Below are 20,990 nucleotides of genomic sequence, written 5' to 3'. Positions count from 1 at the left end.
TCTGCACCAAGAAAACTGCTCCATATTACTACTGCACAGTTGTAAATTCTCCGGACACCAGTGAACTGTGACTGCTTTAGAAAAAAAAGGCTAGTAAGTATAGCTTGTTGGTCTAAGGAAGAAAATTCCCTGGGATAAGTCCACAGTGGTATATATTTAGAACATTTTTCCCTGTTTTCAAAAGTGTGGTGTCAAGAGGCTGTAGAATAGGACAGACTGTGAATTAAAGAAACCCACTTCCACTTCCTATTCAAAAGCTACTTGTTCAGTAGGAATGGATGTCTCCATAAGTATACACATAAGTACTACACATAAGTAATAGAGGGTAGGATTTTAGATCCTAAGAGAGACTTGTCCAAGAGCTATCAAAACTACTCCAGTTACTTTTTCCAGGTCTGAGGGGAAAAAACAACAGAATGTCATGGATATCAAATAAAATGTATACTTGTCAGGCATACAGATCCTGCTTTTCATTCATTTGATACCTTTTCCAAATTATTGTAGGTATGTGCACTGGTCATGTTTCATATAATGTACTGATGATGCCCATACAAGGAAGATGCACTCTTTGCACAGTATCTCATTAATGTTGCATCCTATGCCCTGCCTCCTTGTTTTGTTGTGCCCTCTCTCCCAAGCATCTCAGCTTGGCAATTTCAATACAGAGAGTGGTAATATATTAGTCATGAGCCACATATTTAGTAAAATTACGTAGTTACTATAGTTACCCAAACACACATGCCTCCTCAGAATCAATCCTCTGATGACAAACCAACTAAATAAAGTCCTTATTTCTGTGACAGAAAAATAGTAACATAAATAGTTTATGAATCTCCATCTTAGGATAATACAGATACTCAGGTACTGTGTACCTGTTATTGGAGCTATCATATGTTAAACAAAGCAGGACAATGAAGCTTCCTGAATGAGACCAGTTTCCTCTCACAAATCTGGAATATTCTAGTCCTTAACAATACTTCCTTGTGCAATACTGCCCTCTTCTGTCTTTTTAAGTAAAGCATCATGCTATGTCTGACATATATTTACTCAACAATTTTTAAAAATTGCTTCGTTGGGACTTACTCTCAGGTAAATATTATTACAGACTTAATATTTGACAGTGTCTAACTACTTACAATTCTAGACAGGCAACAGACTTCCAGCAAGTTTCCTATTTTGTTTTGTTTCAAACAAACAAAGCTACACAATAAGGTTTCCTGGTGGATTTTTTAAAAGCCAAAAAGTAAATACCATTGTCCTTTCATCTGAACTGGGGCATTCCGACAAGTCTCACCATATGTATATATGAACAGAGTCTTATACAATCCTGTTGCATAAGGGTACACCAATTTCCACTATTCCCTCCACCCTCTGCAAATCCCTATTAAGCTGAAGGTACGCTAATTCCCAGGGACAACGTTTTGGAGGAATGAGTAGACTGCAGCATATATATAGATATAGATAATGCTCTGTTATCTGGTAATCCTTACAACAATCCTGTACAGTAGATCAGTATTATTATCGCCAGAATATAAATTGCAGTCTTGTACTGAGAAGTTATGGCTTGTATAACCTAAGGCTGTATGCTAGTTCAAAGCAGTGGTGAGAGTGGATCTAGGGCCATTCTGATTTTATTTCTACTCACCTTTAAAATGTGCATGAAACTCTTCAATTGTTGATTTGTTGCCCCACCCCACTCCCCACTTAAGGTGCTGGTACTCAGTACCAGTGAGTACCATCACAAAAAAGCCTTAAGTACTATAGAAATAGATATAAAGCACATATTAAAAAGAGATTCAGAACAAAGAACATGAATACATCACTGAAATATTTATTTATTAAGGTGTGCTACAGCTTAACCCAACATTTAGACTAACTGGAATATTTAGAAAAACTCTTCAGCATGTTCAAATTATACATTAAGCCTCTGATTCAAACAAAGTTAACCATGCTCAAATCCCATTGAAATTAATGAGAAAACAACCAGTTTATCTTATTTTATTCAACTTATGCACAATTTCTCTCGATTTCAAAACTTACAGTAAGCTTACAGTGCCTGGATTCCAAAACTTACAGGAAGCTGTGTGTATCTTATTCTCAATGTAGCCAAATCTGTGGATACTTAAAAATCTAGAGACTTGGGCAATGAACAAACTAGACAGGTCTTATTACAAACCTGATAAAAGTTTCAGGTTTGCAGAAAAATCTGAAATCTATCCTCCCGCCCAACATCACTGGAAGATTTACCCCCATCCACATAACAGAATTAGTATCTGTAACTTTAAGAACTGAATGTTCTCTATGGCCATTGCTAGGCAACCACAACAATATTGCCAGTTGAAGCCTTGGTTTCTGTCAATAAATTGCAAGGGGAGAGACACTGTCATTTCCAGGGCTGTTTTGGCCTTTGAGGAAGGACCTTTCAGAGCCAGACCTGCCCACAACCACCTACTGACTTGATACCACACAAGTTCCATGACACACCCAGGCCCAGCTGCTTGCTACTGCTCAAAAACAGCTACCATTTGAAAGTCAGTTTAGTGTAGTAGTTACAGTTTTACACTAGGATCCGGGAGACCCAGGTTCAAATCACCACTTGAAGATTGTGGGTGGCCTTGGACCAGCCACACACACACTCAGCCAAATGTACTTTGCAGGGTTGTTGTGAAGATAAAATGGAAGAGAATGATGTAAGCTACTTTGGGTCCACAGTGTGGAGAAAGGCAGCATATAAATAATAAATATAGCTGATGATGGGGGACAGACAGGAAGGAAGGAAGGAAGGAAGGAAGGAAGGAAGGAAGGAAGGAAGGAAGGAAGGAAGGAAGGAAGGAAGGAAGGAAGGAAGGAAGGAAGGAAGGAAGGAAGGAAGGAGAGAGGCTGTGGGGATTTTCAGGAAAGGGAAGGAAGAAACAGTGGAGAAGGGAAAATGAGATGCCTCCATGTGTCCTTTCAGGTCCCCTGCTGTCTGTCTGTCTGTCTGTCTGTGTGTGTGCGTGCGTGCGTGCGTGCGCACATGTGTTCATGTTCTTTGTTCTAAATCTCTTTTTTCTTTGTGCTTTATATCTATAATACTTAGGCTTTTTGTGATGTTACTCACTGGTACTGCTCCTGGTTTGCTGGATCCCACCCAATATATAGTACTTCAGTAATCATGGAAGTAATGTCTTTAATTTTGTTAATATAAGGTATGATTTACTGGAAACTTATCTCACTCACCACAAGCAGCATAAGAATATAAAAGCTTCGTTATCTAGCACTTATAGCAAAAGTGAATTGCTCGTTAATCAGATGAGCAGGCTACTCAAGCTTGTTGCTCTACTTTGATCCTACCCAGACTAAGCCTCAACCCATTGGCAGTGACAGCTAAAGCCTTATGGACACTTCCTCAAAAAGCTTTTAGTTGTACTGTGATGACCTTAGTTTTCAAATGACACATATAAAAGCTGACCTCCTCTGTATACACTGGGCATCTGAAAATGAACCATTGTTTAGGAAAGGTCAGGCCACAATAAATTAGTGAACTTTGGTTGGGTCATAGCCTTTTGTTGGTATCTAGATATTTTTCTAGAATTTATTTTCAGTTATTCATTTACCACTCACAGCAAATAACAAAAGCACATCCCTGAAGTCTCCAGGTTTTGATACAGCTCCAAAACCAATCATTTAGCAGTTCTGTCCTTCTCAGGAATTATTAGTTCATGACAGGAAATAGCTGGCACAGCTTAGCGAAATATATCTCAATGGACTATTTAAAAAGCAAGACTCATGGGTATTGCTGGACAGAAATCCATTTTGGCCACCAGGTGGAGCCCATATTGTAGCCATAAACAGACCCAACTTGATAATAAAGAAACTACTTAACTTTGATTGTGTAGAACAAAACTTTTGAAGGGACCAACAAAAAATTTAAAGGAAAAATTCTCATCACCTATCATCTGATTTTTTTTAAAAAAACCTTATATTGAAATAATTTAGAATTACTGAAGTTCCCTAAATTTATCATCTGGAGAGTCAGTATAGTGTAGTGGTTAGAATGCTGGATCTGGGACCGTCAGGTTCAAACCCCCACTCTGCCCAAGAAGTTTGCAGCCTTGGACCAATCACACACACTCAGCCTAACCTACCTCACAAGTTGTTGGGAAGATAAAATTGAAAAAAAGAGAACAATGTAAGCGGCAATGCTTACACTGGAAGAGACCACAAGGGCCATCAAGTCCAATCCCCTGCCATGAAGGACAGACAATCAAAGCACCCCTGACAGATGGCCATTCAGCTTCTGTTAAAAAAACCTCCAAATCAGGAGACTCCATTTCCAGTTTGTTAATATCTTCCTTGAATTGCAGTGCCCAGAACTGAACACAGTATTCCAGGTGAGGTCTGAACAATGCAGAATAGAGAGGTACTATTACGTCCCTTGACCTAGACACTATACTCCTATTGATGCAGCCCAGAATTGCATTGGCTTTCTTGGCTGCCGCATCACACTGCTGACATATGTTCAACTTCTGGTCTACTAAGACTCCCAGATTCCTTTCACATGTAGTGTTGTCAAGTCAGGGGTCACCCATCCTATATCTGTGCATTTCACTTTTTCAGCCTAAGTGGAGTATCTTACATTTATCTCTGTTGAAGTTCATTTTGTTAGCTTTGGCCTATCTCTCTAATTTGTCCTGGTCATTCTGAATCCTGACTGTCCTCTGCAGTATTAGCTATTCCTCTTAATTTGGTGTCATTTGCAAATGTGATTAGCATGCCCTCTACTTCATCATCCAAGTCATTGATAAAAAATATAGAATAGCACTGGGCACCCCACTAGTCACTTCTTACCAGGATGAAGAGAAGCCACAGATGAGGACTCTTTGAATTCGGGTTAGTCAACCAATTGCAAATCCATCTAACAGTAGCATTTTACTAGCTTACTTGCAAGCTTTACTAGCTTACAGTCCACATTTGACTAGCTTACTTGCAAGAATGTCATAGGGAACTTTATCAAAGGCTTTACTAAAATCTAGGTATACAGCATCAACAACATTCCCTTCGTCTACCAAGAGTGTCACTCTATAAAAAAAAGAAAGAGATGAGATTAGTCTGGCATGATTTGATTTTGAGAAACCCATGTTGACTTTTAGTGATCACACTGTTCCCTTCTAAGTGCGTACACACTGTCTGTCTAATGATCTGCTCCAGAATCCTTCCTGGCATTGACGTCTGGCTGACTGGACAGTAATTGTTTGGGTCCTCTTTTTTCCCCTTTTTGAAGATGGGAATAACATTAGTCCTCCTCCAGTCCACTGGAACTTCTCCTATTCTCCAGGAGTTCTCAAAGATTATAGCAAGTGGTTCTGAGATTACTTCTACCAGTTCTTTTAATACCCTGGGATTATCATCAGGGCCTGGAGATTTGAATTCATTTAAGGTAGCCAGATATTCCTGTACCACCTCTTTATTCTGTGCTGAATTTCCCCTACTGTATCTTCTGTTCCATTTTCCCCTGGATGAGCACTGTTTTCTTTTTGAGAAAAGACTGAGGCAAAAAAGGTATTAGGTAGTTCTGCCTTTTCTTCATTTCCTGTTAGCATTTTGCCACCTTCTCCATTCAGTGACTCTATCCTATCTTTTTTCTTCCTTTTTCTACAGACATATACCCCAAAAAGTCCTTTTTTGTTGATTTTAACCCCTCTGGCAAGCCTGACCTCATTGTGAGCTTTAGGTTTTCTGACACTTCCCTACATGTCCTTGCTATTTGTTTGAATTCCTCTTTGATGAGTTCCCCCCTTTTCCATTTCTTGTACATGTCCTTTTAAAATCTTAGCTCAGGTGAAAATTCTTTAGACATCCTGGTTTCTTTAGACACTGCCCATTTTTCCTCCTCATTGGAACAGTTTGAAACTGTGCCTTCAAGATCTCACTTTTAAGAAATTCCCATTCATCATGCACTCCCTTCTCTTTTAGTATTTTTAACTATGGGATCACACCCAGTAATTTCCTAAGCTTAGGTCCCTTCCGCACACACAAAATAATGCGCTTTCAAACCACTTTCACAACTGTTTGCAAGTGGATTTTGCTATTCTGCACAGCTTCAAAGAGCACTGAAAGCAGTTTGAAAGTGCCTTATTCTGCCTGTGCGGAATGAGCCTTACTGAAGTCTGCTTTCTTAAAGTCTAGGACAGTGATGGCGAACCTTTTCGAGACCGAGTGCCCAAATTGCAACCCAAAACCCATTTATTTATTGCAAAGTGCCAACACGGCAATTTAATCTGAATACTGAGGTTTTAGTTTAAATAAAACACTTGGCTCCGAGGCGCAGGTTACTCGGTAGTAAGCTTGGTGGTAGTCGGTGGCTTTGCTTTGAAGCAATCGTGCAACTCTTCCAACGGGTGAATCACGACCCTAGGAGGGTTTACTCAGAAGCAAGCCCCATTGCCAGCAACCAAACTTACTCCCAGGTAAAGGATCACACTTTTCTTCTTTGCATGAAAATCAGTGGGGTTTAACAGTGTTAAACAGGCTTACCTATACTGCTTCCCCAAAACTAGGTCTTAGGTTTAATTCTAATAATCAAGTCCAGGGGCCCAGGCCAGCCTAGATGTGTGTGTGGGGGCACTCTGTTTGCGTGTGCCCACAAAGAGGGCTCTGAGTGCCACCTCTGGCACCTGTGCCATAGGTTCGCCACCACTGGTCTAGGATGTGTGTCTGACTACACTTAGTATCACCTTTCCACAATATAACAAACTCCAGGATAACATGATCACTCCCACCTAGGGATCCTACCACTTCCACTCCAGTAATCAGGTCATCATTAGTGGTTAGAAGCAGATCTAAAATAGACATTCCCCTTGTTGCTTCTTCCACCTTCTGGACCATGCAATCATTTGTGAGAAATTTGTTGAATCTGATAGTCTTTGCAGATGTACTGTCAAAGGCTTTCACGGCTGGAATCACTGGGATGTTGTGTGGTTTCCGGGCTGTATGGTCGTGTTCTAGTAGCATTTTCTCCTGACGTTTCACCTGCATCTGTGGCTGGCATCTTCAAAGGATCTGATGGTAGTAAAGCAAGTGGAGTATATATACCTGTGGAATGTTTAGGGTGGGAGAAAGAATCATTTGCCTGTTTTAACAAGTGTAAAGGGTGCAATTAGCAAGCTTGATTTGCATGTGTTGAGTGGGATCCACAGCGTATGTGTTAAGTGGGAAACATGCACTGGCCGATTATGTGAAAGAAAGTCAAGAACAGGCATTGATTGAAGTGAAGAACAGAAATTTACTGACAGCCCAGAGAACAAACCAAGAGTATAGGAAAAATGTGATTAAAATGAGGACTGAAAGCTGACACAACAAAGCATTGCACGGTCAATTTCTGGAGAAGACCAAGGACAAGGTGGACATTGAAAAGACCTGACTGTGGTTAGCAACTGAACTCTGAAAAGGAAACCTAATCCCTAATTTTAGCCACTCAGGAGCAGGCCATTAGAACAAATATGATCAAGGCCAGAATCGAAAAATCCTTGGATGATGCAAAGTGTGGATTATTCAAGGTAGCTGACGAAACTGTAGATCATGTACTCAGCACTATTATTATTAAGCAGGAAGAGAAGTCTGGCTACTTTGAGAGAGGTGTTATATACATTTCCGAAATACATAAAACATTTCTCTTTACAGAAGCAAGAAAAGACTGCTAACAGCTATTTGTCCCACAATTCACAAGGTACAGTTTTAATGAAATTATTTTCACTAGTAATTCCAGGCTGCATACATTGTGTGAATGATTCATTTCCCAATAGCCCATTCTCTGCAGCATTCAAGAGTGATGTAATTTGTTGGGAAATTAACCTGCATGTATAATATACATTTGTAGGCAGGGAAGAAAATTTTAAGGGGAGGGGGAGTCATATGATGCCTTAAAAATTACCATGTGAATTAGCCTCTGTATTTCCATTTTTTCAGCCCCGCTGCAGGGAAAACAAGTCCACACAGTTAAATACAAAATTAATGGAAAATATCTCCCAGGTCGGCATAAAACCTCCCTTGTATTTCCAGTGGGTAACTTCAGCTACTGGTTCAAAAAAGGCTCTTCATTAATTATCTCCGATCTCTTATGTATCAGTGAGTTGTTTCAAGAGGCTATTGTTTATACCTCAGTCTGTACATCTTTGGGTTTCGATGGCACTTACTGAAGGCCTGTGTAATCAGTGCCTTTTCAATGGAAATAGCTTCCTTTTTACTTCAGTGCCAAAGATTTGATCTGCCTGTTCTGCAGCTGTTGAACAACTGGCTCTATAAAGGATTCACCTACAACAGGGTTGCATAATGTCACCCACTGAGCATCATGTAGATTCCTTCTCTCTTTTGTGCTTGGCAGCTCCCCTGTTCTTGCAGTTTCAAGCAGACTGCAAAGCCAGGAGATTTATCAAGACTTGTGCAGGTTCCCATGCCTGTCCAGCAAGATACAATGTACTTGGTGAACAGCTCAAAAGCTGTGCTGTCCTAAGCTACAGTCTGGCCAGCCGAAGGTACAAAAAGTCAGTTAAATGCTAGACCTTCCTTATTACTTTGAGGCTTGAAGCCATGACTACATCCAAAGACGGACCAATAAGCATATGAAGGACAGTTGGGCTCTTTGCCCAAACAGATTTCACTGACTTCAAGCACTCCTGAGAAATCTAACTAGCTGAACACAGTGAAACTCTGGTGCAATTTGCTTCTTCAACATTTTTGTTTGTTTGTTCATTGGCAGCATTACACTTGCTCTGGACCTGGAAATATTGGAATGAAACTTCAGCAGCAGAATCACATCCTGATGTACATACTACTTGGAAAAATTGGGGGGAGGGGGGGAGAGAGAGATGATCAAGTGGGGAATACCCTGTTGAGGGAGGCATAAGCCATTTGTAGTTTGGTTTTTTTATCTGTTGTTTTGAAGTTTATTATTTTATCAATAAACAACAATGATTCCTCACCTAGCATCCTGAGATACTCAGGAGAAACGCAGGTATACAAATACTGTCAATCAAACAAGCAATCCAGTAACATGCATTCCCTACAGTCACTCATAAACTGTTGTAACCACCCAAAAGCACAGGCCATATGATCTGTAACACTGGCTCCCTAGGGTTTTTACTAATATGACATAGTTTAAAGGTGAAGTGAAAATGGGGCAGTAGACCTAAAGTGTGCTGGGAGGCATGTGTGACCAAAGATAGATAAAGGCAGGATTAGACACAAAAGATCTGGCTTCATGTTCAAGTTCTCATGGATGGTGCATGGGCCTCATTAGTTATTTTTTACCTTTCAGTCAAAATCCTTGGTTGGAACATGGACATAATTACTTATCTCACAGGGTTTGGTAAGGCTGAATGATATCAGGGTTGTTAAACAATCGATACACAAGAAGTGCTATACTAAGAATCTTGAGCCCCCTACAGGCATGTTATTCTCGACAATTAATACAAACTTTCCCCTTCTACACTGAAATGGGGCCAGGGTGTGTGTGTGTGTGTGTGTGTGTGTGTGTGTGTGTGTGTGTGTGTGTGTGTGTGTGTGTGTGTGTGTGTGTGTGTGTGTGTGTGTGTGTGTGTGTGTGAGAGAGAGAGAGAGAGTGTGTGTGTGCGTGCGTGCGTGCGTGCGTGCGTGCGTGCGTGTGTGTGTGATAAAACAACATTGCTGGGCCAAGTTGCAAAACAATTTATCTCCAGGTATGAAGATTTAGAAAAGTATGTTCTAAGTATGGGTTAAAATATTGTACTGAAGAAAATAAACTGTATAAATACATTAAAAGTTGGTCAAATGGAGACAGATTATTGTTCTTAAGAGCTAGAGCTTTGAAAGGTATTGCAAGACTTGCTTGTTTGCCAAAGTTTTTGATGGGATATGAGCAGATGGCATCTTTTGAGAGGGGGAGGATAATAACTTTTAAAAACATATATTTGGTCTTAACTTGTAATGTAATAATGCTTATAAGCCACCTCAAGTGAAAAAGGAAGGCTATGTATAAACATTATAAATAAAATGAAATGTATATCACTGCCATAATTTTCATGACTATTAACAGTCTTCCCTCAGGATGACCTTGTGAATGCTACTGTAAGAGAGCTACACATATATAAGTAAAATGGTATGTCTTCTTTCATCCAGCTTGCCAAGCCTATTTATCAGAGCCAACGGTAAGATAATAGTACACATGGTCCGCACAGACATTTTATAGTACCACTGTCAATAAGCTGATACTATTATTTATTTCCAAGCATGCATGTGCCTAACACCCTGACTGTTAATGGTACAGATGACTGAACAAAAGCAGGTCTGAAAAGTTCAATATAATATCTATAAACAAGCTTATGCCCCAAAAATCTTGTTGGTATCCATGGTACTACTAGACTGTAAGGTTCTACTGAACTCGAATCTAACTGTTCTACTGCAGACCAATACACCTACCCTCTGAAACCATTTTCTTTGTTTCAGTAATATACTCACTATTACATCCTTGAGAAAGATAAAACTTACAATGCGAAGAACAAATAGAAACAAGTATGCCACAATTATTTATGTGGGAAATTCATTCCAAGCTCAGATGCATTTATATTATGGTTGTAGCATGGTTAAATTGTTTTGATAAGAGTCATGCAAGTTTCACATAATTAGGCCTATATAAAGTAGCCACACCCCAAACACTCCTGATTCTCTGATGTGGGTTGTATGAGACTATCTAACTTTTCTAAAAACACTTGGGGAAGAATTTTAGAAATTGTATTTTATCTCTTAAAGTTAAGATAGAAAAACAAGAGATTATATACATATGCTTTTCTGTTTCTGATTTCACTGATATATGCATGTGGTGATTCATTCATAGTTAATAATTTCAAGAGTGATTAGATTTTACATAAAAATCTTATGAGACAAAATGAGTGATCTTTGGCTAATATATGATGTTTATACTTGGCAGCTGGAATAAATAAATGTCTGACCACTCTTCAGTCAGTGGACTGATAACCTATGGAGATCAGTTTAAGTACAAAATAATAATCTCGGTGTAGTCCTGGGATTCAGAGGTTAATGTATCACTTTAAAACAAAGAGACTGTTAGAGTCCATGTGTCTTTTTTCACAGGAATGTTTCCTCCAGTGGAAGGGTAAAAAGACTCTGTGTTACATGTTTTCATGCCCATGCTCTCCAACAGCAACTGGACCACATTCTTTGCCATATCATACACTTCAGAATAAGGTGGAAATGAAACGTAATGGAGTTCACATTGCCAGTAAGGGGGAAGGGATAGTATTTAAATGTTCCCTCACATTGAACAATGCTCTGTAAATGGCAAATAAGTCCATCTGGGAGAAAGATCAGCCCTTTGACTGGCGTGCTGCTTTTCTATTGATATGAAAACGATAACAAAAATGGATTTCCCCAACAGCAACAATGGTACAGCTCATTTCGGCCTCAGTTTGTTGAATGGACAGACCTGGCCAGAAACAGAGGCAGCGAAATGTCCTTGTAGGTAAGACAAGTTGTTATTCGCCACCCTGAGCCCTGCAGGCTATAAATCGAAAAAAACAAAAACAAATAGCTTTAAAAAAAAAAAGAAACGTGTACCTTTGGCATACCTTTTCCATGACAAGCCGAGAAAGTTTTATGGGATTAGCTATACACTTCACTGCAGATACTGCCCCCGAGGCTAGACTTTTTCCATCCATGATAATGGCATCCATTTCCACTTCACCCTTCTCATTTAACACAGAGCCACAACCTAAGAGCCAAATATGAACAGGACAATAATATACATCCACATGAAGATTCCTTATACTGTCTGAGCCCTCAGTATTTTCTACTCTGACTGGTGAGGGTTCTCCAAAGAAAGGTCTTTTGGAGCATTGGGTACCTGAGATTCGCTAAGTCAGAGAGGCCAAGCATTGATCTTGGGACCATCTGTATGCAAGACATGTATTCTGCTACAGCCCCTTCTCAACCAACCATGAAACCAACCAATTTGATTACATTTTAATCAATTTGTGTCTTAAAACCCTTTAAGTGACAGTTTCTGAAAAGCCAACATTCTGCAGAAACACTTGTAAATGCAACCACAAATCCCAGTACTATAAATAGAAGACTTGCATATTTTCTGCTCATGACACATCTCTTCTCCTTGTACAGCAGAAACCTACTATAAAGACTAAAAGTCTGTGCTTTCCCTTAACATTTTAATTTTATTTTCCCCCTTTTCCAGAAAAATTACTGGTGAGGATATGGGAGGGACCATATCAATTGGATATGAAAAGCAAAGAGTAATAAACAATTTGGGACATATGGAAAACAGGAAATTATATTGGGTGGCAGCTTTTCATGGTCTTACCAAGAAGAGCTCACTTCCACTGCTGTTTTGAATCTTTAAATATACAGTCCTCAGTTAATAAGCAAAGTCCAAAGGACACATTGAATGAAGGCTAGGGACTTGATTGAAGCAAAAAGAAAGGGGCAATACTGGATTCTTAAACATGGACTGGACACTGAAAACTCAGCAACAAGATTATGGTAATACATAGTTACTTAATCACAATGGATTCTCTCTTTCAAAATGCTAAAATATATAAACACCACAACATTCAATGTCATAAGCAGAAAATACACTTCTAAAAAGCCCTGTAACTACAAAATCTTTAAGACTCTCCAGTGTTTTTGTTTTCGTTATATCAAGCTGTTTGAGTTCTTAGCTTAAAACTATAATACTACATTTGAATGTCTGTTTTCTAGCTCACCTTTGATGGAAAAGAACATATTTCTAAAGATAATGAAAAAGGATTCCATCTCTTTGGCACCCATTCAGCAACTGCCTGGCCAGCTCAACCTGTCTGCTATTCTTTCTTCTCCTGTTGGGGCTTAATGCTGCCAACGGTTCTTTCTGCAACATATGTTTTGCTTGCTTCATCATTTATGAAGATCAGTTTCACATGGTGGATTTCAAACAGCAACTTCAGTCAGTTTCTTTTTTACATAATACGTTTAATCTTGTTCACTCAGAGCACCTATATTTTATCGTCATGCGTGGCTGCAGAACTAGATGCTATGTATATTGTGCTATGTACCCAAACTTTCAACAAGTTTGCTGTTTAGTTATCACAACTGCAGGACTTGCTATTTTTCTCAAGCATTATCATCCTTGGATGTGTGAAGTACATAACAAGGCACCGAAATAAAGAATCACCTGAACAAGGAGGAAGAATTCTCAAAGGTATGCTAATTTTACAATTTTGTACACTTGGTGAGTGATGATGCTGTCATCAGTTGATAACTCTGATTATCTCATGCAAGAAGGGTGATGATGGATTTATGATTTTTAATAGAAGGCCCACATACCTAACAAAGACCATCCCACTATTCTACTAAAAAACAGTGGGGAGGGCTGCTTCTGACTTCAGCATGATATGGATTGCGTCCTTGAACCACTCCAAGGAACTGCTTTTTGCAAAGAACCTCCCTAAAGTAGCACAATATCTTTGCAAGGTGCTCCTGGCCAATTGTAGTTCTTCTTGCGCTTCCACCTTAAGTTAACTGCTCTGGGAAGCAAAGTTCTGACTTGTTTGCCTCCCAATCACTTCAGTATGGGTAACTGTGTGGATAGCCACCAACACTCAACAGTTTTATTCCTCCAGAGAAGCTGTCTCCATGACCCTATGGTGCCCTTACCTCTTGTCTCAAGTATGGCCGATAAGCGAGAGAACAGAAGGGATATCTAGGAAAGGCTTCATTGCTAGATGAGTACAGCTTCCCCCTCATGATCTGGGAATCCTTGGCACAAAGTTAAACAGGCTGTTGCCTAGTTCAGGCTGGTGGGGCTGCACCAGTGTAAAATGAAGAAAATACAGTGCTTACACAGACCCCTATCCACATACAGGGAGTCAGTTTTCTGCTGTTCTTTCAAAAAGATATTTGTAAAGGTTTGCCCTGGAATACAGGAGAGATCTCCTGTAAGAGTGCAATTCATGGGTGCTCTGTTTGATCATGTTAGAGTTAATAACTTTAAAATGTTTCCCAATCTTTGCCAAACCTCATGCAGACAGAATTGAAACTCAAAAGGTGAGAAAGAATATTCTCAGCTGAGAAGGCACAGTTCCCTCATACCAGATGCAACAGCATAAACTTGTTTTTTTCTTCCTGGGGTAAGCCTGGATAGCATATATCAGTTGCCATAGTTATTGCCAGCTACGACATGCAGTTTTCAAATCTGGCTAGTATTCATAGCTGTCTAGAATACACCCATATGGCACAGGCAGTCCAATTCATAGCCCTGGGCAGCTGGAGATAGCACAGCTGCAATTATGCCCCACAGCCTCCAGGGGGCTTTCTGGAGGTATAGGGTGGGTGAAAATCCCCCCACCCACTGCTCCATAGAGCTTAAAGGACTTATGCCACTCAAAAGGCTGGTGGCGTCGACGAACCACTGATGAGGCACTGGGCACTATGTCCAGGAGTCCCAAGAGGCCGCTGCTGTGACTGCCAACTGGTATATTTGCTCCTTTGCTGGGGTAAGTGCCCTGGGGAGGGAAAATCCACCAGCATAGGCTTATATTGCTTTCAGGAGTTGTTCAGCCCCGCCCCCTGCCCCGGATTGGGCAGTAAGCCTTTTTTTCACCTGTTACAAGACTAACGAGGATGAACTAGCCTTTGTAGCAAACCATCTTAAATATTCTTAGATTTGCCAACTTTTTAATCGATCTAACTTCTGTGCCTTAACAGCAGCCAGACTTGCAGGAAGTCAGAAGGCGAAGCTCTTTGCAGCATGGAAAATAAAGCAATGGGAGAAAAGTTTCACTTGCTAAATCTCTGCATGTTCGGCTGGTATTACAAGACAGAGGAGAATGGCCAATACAAAAAACATTTGGCTGTGCTCTCTCTCTCTCTCTCAAAATGGGGCAATCACAATTTCACTCTGCCAAAATGGAAATCACATAGCAATTACCTGCATTAAAATGTGGATCATCTTCCATTACTGCAACAGCTTCTTCAACTGCATCTAATGCAGTTCCTCCCTGTTTAAGGATACTGTAACCTTTCAGAGCTGCTCTCTTTACACCGGAACGGCTTCCTTCTTCCCGTTCTTTAAAGATGCGGCCAGCTCCTCCATGAACTACAACAACAGGCTTCATGTTCCCAAATGCTTTCCTGATTAGAAACAGAGAATTGTCACTCAAAAATTACAGCTCATTGTGACCTCTCACTTGATTTTACTTTTCATCATTAATGCTGAAATCTGAGGCTATAATGGCTAGAAATGTTTCACAAAGGGGCTATGTATCTCTCTCACTGGTCACCTCCAGACCCTAGAAAACCAGTCAGAGTTGCACAACATTGTCATTTTCAGGGCTTTTAGAATCCATTATCTAGGATTTTCCTTCAGATGAAAGGTTCAAAGTCCAGTATTACTCCTGTTAAGTTCAAATGGACTTTTAATATTGATTGAAGTAGAAATAACAGTCAATTAATATTTCATGGCTTAACAATAATAATAATATGAAACTGTTTCTAAATACTCAAAGCAGTTTGTATACATTCCGTCAATAATTCTTATTCAGGGCAGTGCTGGTATTAGGGTTGCCACTCAATTACATAAATCACGCAATCCAATCTTATTAACATTTATCAGAAGTGCCATTGTATTCAGTAGGACTTACTTTTATGTAAATATGCATAAAACTGTAGGCTTACAGTGCAATCCTATACATGTTTACTCAGAAACCAGTACTTCTTGATTCAGTGTGTTTGGATGTGAGGGCGATCTGGCTGCGACATCTGTCACCCCATTGATCGCCAGGATTGATTTGGCTGATCTAGCTGGCTAAGTGGGTGTCCCCTACCTCCCTCACTGCTCCATGTGTGTCCCTCCCGAACCTGCGCGCTCAGTGGAACAGGACGGCCATCCCAGATAGGAATGAACCGTTCTTCGGTCAAGGGTATACGATTCAGTGTGCTTTACTCCCAGGGAAGCATGGACAGAACGAAAGCCTTCATCTTAATCAGGTGAATTTTAATCAATCACTGAGTCAGTCATTTTGATCTGAACACATTTTAGGATTGCCAGTTGTGGATTGTGGATTTCCTGGGAATTTGTGGATGTATGCTGGAGAAAGTGAGGTTTGGAGACGAGAGCTGAGTAATGTCACCAAGACTGTTCTCCACAGTAGCTGTTTTCTTCAAGAGAACTGATCTCTGTAGCCTGGAAATCAGATTTAATCCCAAATGTTTTCTAGGCCCCAACCGAGGGAAACAATGTGAATACATTTGTGTATAAATATAGTTAATCCTGAAGAAGAAGAAGAAGAAGAAGAAGAAGAAGAAGAAGAAGAAGAAGAGGAGGAGGAGGAGGGGGAGGAGGAGGAGGAGTTTGGATTTATATCCCCCCTTTCTCAAAGGGGCTTACAAACTCCTTTCCCTTCCCCCTTCACAACAAACGCCCTGTGAGGTAGGTGGGGCTGAGAGAGCTCTGAGAAGCTGTGACTAGCCCAAGGTCACCCAGTTGGCATGTGTGGGAGTGTACAGGCTAATCTGAATTCCCCAGATAAGCCTCCACAGCTCAGGCGGCAGAGCGGAGAATCAAACCTGGTTCTTCCAGATTAGAGTACACCTGCTCCTAGCCACTACGCTACTGCTGCTTTTAGTTGATCAAAGAGTTTTCAATCAATTGTAAGACTGTGATTAACATAAGATTGCTACCCTAAATATGATCTTCTAATGGAATATGAAGGAGTGTGGTGTGTACCCCAAATACTTGGAGGCATATACCAAGTGTATGTTTGGATGGTGTCTTGCCTCCACATCTTATGTATTTCCCATGAGTCCAGTACAGCTCGAGTTTATTCATTTATTTGGATATTTATATGCTACTATTCTCCCCACCTCTATTTTTTAGAATTTATATCCTGCTTGTCTCTACTTTAAGAAGTCTCAAAGTGGATTACCTCCCCTTCCTCTTTCTACAACAAGCACCTTGAAAGGTAGGTGAGGTGAGAGAGTTGCAGTTGAAGATATTCACATATCATCTCTATTCATTATATACTCATTTAGAAAAAAAAATACACTGTCACTCTGGGAACCTACCTGAGACAGACTACAAAATAAAAATAACAAAAACCAAAATATTTAAATATATTAATTAAAATATGGCAGTAAATATAACTTAGCCCAGCATAAACACATCAACTATATAAAATAGCCATTGAAGAAGAGAAGAAGAAGAAGAGTTTGGATTTATATCCCTTCCCTTTCTCTCCTGTAGGAGACTCAAAAGGGATTACAATCTCCTTGCCCTTCCCCCCTCACAACAAACGCCCTGTGAGGTAGGTGGGGCTGAGAGAGCTCCGAGAAGCTGTGACTAGCCCAAGGTCACCCAGCTGGCGTGTGTGGGAGTGTACAGGCTAATGTGAATTCCCCAGATAAGCCTCCACAGCTCAGGCAGCAGAGCGGAGAATCAAACCCGGTTCTTCCAGATTAGATGCACGAGCTCTTAACCTCCTATACATTGCAATAATCTAAAATGGATGTTATTAGATCATGGATCGCAATTTTTGAGGAATGGCCTTAACTAGCCTATCAACCAAAGCTGAAAAAAGGCACTACATGACAAAGAGAAGATCTTGGCTTTCAATTGCGGCCAGGATCCAACTGTACCCCAAAGTTGTGAACATGTTACTTCAGGGGGAGCAAAAAGCCCATCAGCACTGGCTGACTCTTTAGTCCTTGAGCAGTTTCTCCATCAACCAACTGCAACTCAGTCTTATCTGAACTGATCTTCAGTTACCTGGTGCTCATTCATCCCATTACAGACACAACTTCTACAGACAGAACTGACTCAGCAATTAAGGAGAAGTAGAACTCAGTGTTATTTGCATATTAATGATCTCTCTTTGTGGTTTTGTGTAGATATTAAACAGCACAGGGGCAAAATGGAACCTGTGGAATCCAATACCATAAATGCCATCGGGCCAAACAGAAGTCCAACCCCATCTTTTGGGATTGGCTAGCCAAGCAGGGGCAGAACCATGAAGCACTGTATGCTCCCGCTCCCCATTCAACCAGCTTTTCCAGAAGGACACCATGGTTGATGATACTGAATACTATAGACAGTTCCAATAGAATAAACAGGGACACACTCCTGCTATCACTCTTCCAGAAAAGATAATCTATCAGGACAACCAAAGCTGTTTCAATCCCAAACCCAGGCCTAAATCCAGACTGAAATAGGTCTACATAATCCACCAAAATGGCCTGAAGCTACATGACTATGCCCCATTCAAGCATCTTGTCCAAAAAATGGAATGATGACTTCTTCCATTTGTGCAGTACTTGGACCAAGTGCAGTACTTGGTCAAGTCAGTGGGGTCCAAGATGCCTTCTTCAGGATGGATTGCATGACCATTCCTTTCAAGGCAGTCAGAACTATACCTCCTATAGGTCTCTATTATCTCCCAGATCCCTTCAAGAAACCTAGCCTGGTTCAATACCAACAGCAATAAAGGACAAGGAGTGATTCTAGATGGGGTGGACCACATACATCTGAGGCCTCACCAGCTGAAAGGCATTCATGCAACTAGAACCAGATTGCACTCCAATGGTATCCTGAGACTGAACTGCACCAAATGTGGAAACTAAGTCACAGAAGATGTAATGCAATTTTATCTGCAAAATGCACACCAGGCCTATATGTTTTCTGGGTCTATATTTTCAGAAGGCTGTAAGAGCCCCTTCACAACCAAGAACAGTTCTGCCGGACATCACTGCATGGATGTAATGGTGTTGGAGAAGTCAGTTTGCTTTGCCACCATCACCATGACACAGTAGGCACAGTAATGTCCTCTCACCTATGCTTGGACACATTCACTTTCAGTTTTCTTTCACTTGCACTCCAACTGTCCGCCCAACTGCTGCATCTTCTGTAAACCAAGGAGCATTCTGGGCTCTACAGGAAAGTAAATGGCACTCCAGAGCCATTATGTGCACACCTCTGGTCATCTCTGTATTCCACAACTAACCACAGATGTGACAAGAGCACAAACTCTAAAAATACCCAAGATCTCAAAAACAATCTAGATCTATCAAGATCATTCTAATCAGCCCCTCACACTTGCAGATGCTCAGAGAGTCTATACCTCACAAAATAATGGTCAGTTCATGACAAGGGCAGCATGGAAAATTCCCACATTACCAAACTATGCACAAATCTAAGGATGAATGATGTAAATTCTACACCTATTAACCTCACAGGGCATGAGCAATCCCACTACATCTTTATGCAACTACAATATGTTAAAAATAAGGATGATATATGTACATTTCCAAAGCATACACCAGAACATAGGTATTACTTCCTTTCTAAATCAGAAGGCAGTTTTTCACATTTCAATTTTCATCAGTGCAATTGATCCCACAATAAGTCACTGTGCTCCAATTTTGTAATCAAATAATTTTACAGAAACACTTAGACATGGACAGACAGTAGAAAGAGTGGTTTACTATACTAATGCCCAACATAAATAAAACTCCTTCTAATCCAGACTGTGTTGAAGAACATACCTTGAATAAATATAATGAGCGGGGGAAAGTTGTAAAAAGGGGTTGAAGTTCATAAATTTTACCAGAGTGCCTCTTTGAAAAGGGAGGAGGAATAGTTGTCTGAAAGATATTTGACCTTTGGAACTAACTGCCTGTAAAGCTAGTGACTGGCAGCTTGTCTTGTTTTAATACTTTCACTCTAAATCTCTCAAACATTACCTATAATGATTACACTCATTAATTTCAGGCTTGTTCGATATAAAGATTCTATAACAAGACAACCCTCTTTTCTATAAAAATGCTGTATTTATAATTGAAACAATACAAGCAGCTTTTAGAATTTTAGGTAACATCTGTTAGTTTGGTTATGGTTTTTCCCGGCTGTGTGGCCGTGTTCCTAACGTTTTGCCAGCATCTGTGGCTGGCATCTTCAGAGGTGTATCGCAGAGGGAAGTGATTTCCCTCTGCGATACACCTCTGACGATGCCAGCCACAGATGCAGGCAAAATGTTAGGAACAAGATCTACCAGACCACGGCCACACAGCCTGGAACCCCCACAACAACCAGTTGAATCTGGCCATGAAAGTCTTCGACAATACATCTGTTAGTTTATTTGTAGGCACTAATGCAGTAAAATCATTTTGTAGGCACTAAAATCATGAAAATGCGACATAAAATATGTGAAAGAGGATGGAATGAGGAGCAGCTTTGGATGACTAAAAAGCCTCACACCTCGCCCATAAATACAGTAATTCTGTTTTTCACAATCAAAGGTGCTGCTGCACTAAGAATCTTTACTCAGCAAAAGCACAACTTTGCCAGTAGTCAGAGCAGAAGGGGGGATCTTCTTGGTGTATTGTTTTCTATACAGGCTTTAAGCAAGACATGACGATGGCTCAGGAGACCCCTTGAGAAATACAGGCATGGGAACAGAAATACGGAAGGAAGCTTTCTGACGCTGACATGATCTCAGTCTTTTTAACACTAATGCCCGCAAGCAGACCTCAGATTTCCCTATGCGAACTGCGAGTCGCTACATCTCCGATCTGTGTTAGGAGTGCCAAACCGGGGATAAAAATATGTGAAACTCCCTCGAGTATTTAATAAAGATGTGAAAGCTGAGAAGAAACTATCACGCCAACAATAAACTAGAGTGAAAATGAAAAGCTGCCGCGGCTGTGCTAAAGGAAGAGGAAATCTTCCATCAGTAGATTCAATCATCCGCTGCTCTGCCTGTTAGAAGCCGCCTTCTTAGAGGTCGCGCTTACCCACAAGTGGTTGTTTCCCCCAGATTGCTTGCAGTTACAGCAGCCACCCCCAAAAGAACTGCAAGTTGTAACGCTGAACACTGCAGAAGCCAAGAAGAACTGCTCTGTGCTGGTCCTCCTCTCCTTTAAAAATGGTTTTTCAAAAAAAGAGCTGCAGGCTGATCACATGCAAACAGCTGACTATC

General features: G+C 40.6%; 1 protein-coding gene across 3 annotated transcripts in view; it reads right to left on the bottom strand.

Moving 5' to 3' along the window:
- Positions 1 to 20,990, bottom strand: part of ASRGL1 (asparaginase and isoaspartyl peptidase 1) — a 75,370-nt gene that overhangs the window by 15,229 nt on the left and 39,151 nt on the right. For 2 of the 3 annotated variants that reach the window (XM_048496162.1, XM_048496153.1), the window contains 2 exons: positions 14,951 to 15,153; positions 11,601 to 11,743 (listed from right to left, as the gene is read on the bottom strand). In XM_048496162.1, the coding sequence (XP_048352119.1) occupies positions 11,601 to 11,743; positions 14,951 to 15,137 (330 nt within the window). In that variant the 5' untranslated portion in view covers positions 15,138 to 15,153. Of the gene's footprint in view, positions 1 to 11,600; positions 11,744 to 14,950; positions 15,154 to 20,805; positions 20,989 to 20,990 lie in introns of those variants that run through there. The other variant, XM_048496145.1, reaches the window with a different exon arrangement.

Source organism: Sphaerodactylus townsendi, linkage group LG01 (assembly GCF_021028975.2).
Source record: "Sphaerodactylus townsendi isolate TG3544 linkage group LG01, MPM_Stown_v2.3, whole genome shotgun sequence".
In the NCBI taxonomy this organism is placed as follows: domain Eukaryota; kingdom Metazoa; phylum Chordata; class Lepidosauria; order Squamata; family Sphaerodactylidae; genus Sphaerodactylus; species Sphaerodactylus townsendi.
The sequence above is the reverse complement of the archived record's forward strand: the minus strand, read 5'-3'. Positions and strand labels throughout refer to the sequence as shown.